We start from the raw sequence: 4,410 nt of genomic DNA on the forward strand, positions 1-4,410 counted from the left end.
ACCTAATATTGCCTGAGAAGAGGAAGTGCTTGCCTGAGGATGAGAGAAGAGGGTGGGAGAGCGATCTGGGGGATTGGGAAGTGTTGGGAAGACAGGCTGGGTCTTCCTTCTAATCTAGCCTAGGTGCTCCCTGAGGCAGCCTCCATCTGTTTTCCCAGCACCTTGAGCAGCCTGGGGTACATACCAGGCACTCAGCTTATTGAATAGGAGGTGGAGTGTGTGTATGGGGACCTTCTGTCGTCCTGAGTCCCCTGGTGCACCCTAACAAAGACAGTGGAAAGTCCCAAGCCCTGAGCCCCATTCATCACACGGAGGCCGAATTATTAACGCTTGCCTTAGGGATGAAATAAGAAAATGAAGCCAGAAATCCAGGTTTAAAAAGAAAAGTTACAATTGTATTTTAGTTTCAGAGCAAGCCTTGTTTTGTGATTGGACTCATAATTGGTTCCTGAATGCTTAGATAGGAGGAAAAGGGCAGAAACCGGTAATTCAGTATAATTCTCCCAAGGGTGTCAGTATTCCCAGGTGGCAAGGAATAGAAATGGTGGGATAAGGGAGGGAGGAAGGAAGGTAAGGGTGGGCCTGAGGTGCTTCAATGTTCTCTGACACTCCAGGTTCTGGTGCTGACTCCACTGTGATGCCCACGGGATTCCCTGCAATCCACCATGGGGAGAGAGGTGGGGCCTAGGAAGGCAGCCTTCCTGGCCAGTGCTTGGCCTTCTGGGTCTGTCTTACGGGGTTTCTGCCATTCAGACCAAGAGATGTGCACACATTGAAGCAGCTCAGGAGCTGGGATGGGTTGAGGAAGGCCAGCCTTACCTTGTAAACCAATGTGGTGTGATAAGATTCTTGAAGGGATAACTCACAGCCCGCTTGTCTATCCGCATCGCCTTTCCCCACCTTGGCGAGGCCCCAATTAGCTCATTGTCTCAGAGTGGAAAACAAAAGTGCCCTTAAGTCTCCTGGATTTTTTTTTTTTTTTTTTTTTTGTGGTACGCGGGCCTCTCACTGTTGGGGCCTCTCCCGTTGCGGAGCACAGGCTCCAGACGCGCAGGCTCAGCGGCCATGGCTCACGGGCCCAGCCGCTCCGCGGCATGTGGGATCCTCCCGGACCGGGGCACGAACCCGCGCCCCCTGCATCGTCAGGCGGACTCTCAACCACTGTGCCACCAGGGAAGCCCAAGTCTCCTGGATTTTTGTCTTAAATTCTTAGGAAGAGCAAGACTCTCATGGGCACCCCACCACCTCAGAATAGAAAGGATTTCCTGCGGAGCAGGTGAGAAAGTCATGGGAATCTTCTGAGAGTAAGAGGGTCCTGGGAATGCCAAAGCCCTCTCACCACCAACTGTGTTACTGTTTGAAGGTAGTAGTGATTTGTTTCCTTTTCCTCAACCTCCCAACAATGGACCCCAACAGGGGCAATTATAAATATGCTTCAAGTAGTGGATGCTCATGAAACGCTGGATGCAGTGGATGTCCTGAACATCCCCCAAAGCACACCCTTGGCCCCAGATTCCGGCTCCACTACTCACTGGCTGTGTGTCTTCAGCAAATTCCTAGTCTCTCTGAACCCTAGTTTCCCCGTCTATAAAATGGGATGATAATCATACTGCCTTAATAAGAGTTTGAGAATTAAAGCTCCAAGCACAGTGCCTGGCCCACAGCTGATTTAAGATTTCTGATTTAAAATTTCTGAAGAAATTTAAAGATTTCTGAAAATCCTTTCTATTCTGAGGTGGTGGGTGCCCATGAGAGCCTTGCTCTTCCTAAGAATTTAAGAAGACAAAAATCCAGGAGACTTAAGGGCACTTTTGTTTTACACTCAGAAAATGAGTTAACTGGGTCCTCGCCAAGGTGGGGAAAGGAGAGGCAGATAGGCAAGCGGGCTGTGAGTTATCGCTTCAGAAATCTTAATCTTACCTCAGTAAAGGTTAGTGTCCCTTGCCCCGGTGGTCTCTTAATGTGTCCCTTCCTTATTTCTCCTCCCCAGGCCCACTTACCCTCCACAGCACAGGTTTCACTGTCAAGTCACTCCATGTCACATGGGCAGTGACTCCCTTGGCCTTGGTATCCCTGACTGTGGTCTACTGTGGCGGAGATCTCACCCACTGCATTTTAAGGCCCCGTGGACTGGGATCACACCTCATTCAAATTACCTGCCCTCACCCAGTGTCCGGCCCCTGACGCGCAGGCAGATATGGGACAAATCACTACACGATGTGTCATCTCCTCCCTCCTTAAAAGGAAACTCCACCCCTGAAACCACAAGCCCGTTTCTTGTGCTTTAGAATGCCCTGCAGCCCCAGGTTCTCCTCCTCCGCTAGGGCCTCTGGGCGGGCCCGCCGCTTCCCTGTGGGTCCAGCGGGTGTGACCCAGCAGGGCTCTGCTGCTGCCCCTGCTGGCGCCAGCCCTCCCTCCACAATCCCACTCTCCCTGCTGATCACAGCACCGGAGGCTGCTCGGCCCAGCACTCCCTCTAATGGCTAACGCTTTTGTGGAAGGTTCTGAGCCCGGGTTAAAAGACAAAAAGCTAGGCTGTCCCCCACAGCTTCTCTAGTTCTGGTGTTGGTTCCTCCAGTTGTGATGTTCTTGCTGTTCTTTCCTTGGATCCCGCCTTTGTTTTTGTTCCAATGCCTCCTTTTTCAAGCTCCAAGAGAAAGCCTCTCGGGGAATTTGTGACCTCGCCCAATTTCCAACATTCCAGATTCAGTCATTTCCCCCTTTCTTCTCAGACTTTAAATCACTGTTCTCTCCTGGTGTTCACCACAACTATGAGGCCAGAGAAAACGGTGAGACCGTAAAAGCTTATCAAAAACAAATTCTGCTTTTAAAAAAGCATTTTCCGAAACAGCTTCCAGGAATGAAAAGTGGGGTTAAATTTTGCATGGATTGCAAGAGTAGGCGGCTAATAACCCGTAAAATCTTACACAGAAGCAGGGAAACTCAAAACTAAGAGATGGTCCCTGCAAGCCAGCCCATCCTGCGACCCCCTCCCCCGCTCTGCGGCAGGAACTCCGACTCCGGTGGCTGGAGCTCTGCTGCAGTGGCACTACCCACGCATACTCAACTAACAGACTCAGACCACGCCAGCCATGCCACGAGGTGTGTTTTATTTTCATTAATCATACAAATAATTTTCTATAATATCCCAGGGCAAACCGGAGAATTTGGCAGTCCGATTGGAGGGTCCCTTCAGAGACCCACAGGCCGGTGGCATCGGCACGGAGTGCCCGGGTTCACAGTGCAGCTTGTCGCTCGTGTCCATCTTGCAGGTGGCTCTTCCTCCACATCACGACTAGGGTCTCCAAGATGATGGAGGTGGAGAACACTCCAGGTTCTTAGGAAATTTCACTTCGCTTGCTTCTCCTGCTCAATGGCTGTGGAGGGCAGGAAGCGGGCACTGGGGGATGGGAACCTCTTGCAACCCGCCAACCGAGGCGCTTACAAACCTGGGCTGGGCGAGGCACCCACGAGGTCTGGGGATTAAGAAAGAGGCTTGGGGTTGGGGACAGGCGCCTTGTGCAACAGAAAGGGGGGCTGGGGCTGCCCGACGGGAGGAATCGGCCGGATGGGGTGCGGGGCTCGGTTCAGGCGAAGGGCGGGGTGGGGACTGGGCTGGGAGCTCGAGGACCCGGAGGCGGGGGCGGACTCACTCTCTTTGGTCGGCAGGGTGTTCTTCTCCTGCGTCTCCGTCTTCTTCAGCTTGGCCTTATCGAAGCTGGCGATTTCCCCCATGTCCGGCTTGTCTGCCATTTTCTTAAGACAAACCTAGCGGGCAAACCAAAGCGGTTGGCCCGGAGCCGGGGCCAGCGGCCCCCTCCGCGCTCCCCGCCGCCGCCCCTCGACGTGGCACTCCGGCCGGGGCGTTCCCGGCAGCCCGGAGGCCAAGGATCTGGGCGCGTCCCGCACCCCATCCACAGCCCTAGGGCGTGGCCGGCCGGCCCGGGCGTCCCGTCGGGGAAGGGCAGCTCCGACCCCACCCGGATGGGGCCTCCGCCCCAGCGCGCCGCTCACCGAAAAGTTCCGCTCCAAGCCCGCGGTTCCGGTGCTCTGACTCGCGTCGCTGCAGCAAGAGACAAAAGAGCGTCGCCCGCCCCTCGCCTTATATATGCCGCGCCCCGCCCCGCCCCTCGCCCGCCGCAGCGGGGGCGGCACCGGCGGCTGGGGGGGGCGGGGCCAGGGCGGGCGGCTAGCTTTCCCGCCGTGCCCTCCGTCTGGCTACCCGCCGGGCTGGGCGCGGCACTTCCCGCGCGCGGGGCCCCCTGCGCCCAGTGCCCACAGCTCTCCGGGTCCCCGGCGTGGAGGCTGCAGGCGCGGCCAGGGTGGGCGCCAGGCCCTCAGTTTTATAGGGTGCTGCACTCCCCTCTCCGGGAGTCTGCTCCTCACCCGCAGGAGGGGCGTGGGGGGCCA

The 4,410-nt window shown here is 56.0% G+C and overlaps 1 protein-coding gene across 1 annotated transcript; it reads right to left on the bottom strand.

Annotated features, from left to right (window-relative positions):
* Window positions 1-3,093: 3,093 nt before the first annotated feature.
* TMSB10 (thymosin beta 10) lies at window positions 3,094-4,144 on the bottom strand. The gene is made up of 3 exons (XM_030837526.3): window positions 4,015-4,144; window positions 3,654-3,768; window positions 3,094-3,377 (listed from the first exon to the last, which is right to left on the bottom strand). Exons 2-3 carry the CDS (start codon window positions 3,751-3,753, stop codon window positions 3,349-3,351), a joined length of 129 nt encoding a protein of 42 aa, XP_030693386.1. The 5' UTR covers window positions 3,754-3,768; window positions 4,015-4,144; the 3' UTR covers window positions 3,094-3,348.
* Window positions 4,145-4,410: the final 266 nt, after the last annotated feature.

Source organism: Globicephala melas, chromosome 12 (assembly GCF_963455315.2).
Source record: "Globicephala melas chromosome 12, mGloMel1.2, whole genome shotgun sequence".
Taxonomy (NCBI): Eukaryota; Metazoa; Chordata; class Mammalia; order Artiodactyla; family Delphinidae; genus Globicephala; species Globicephala melas.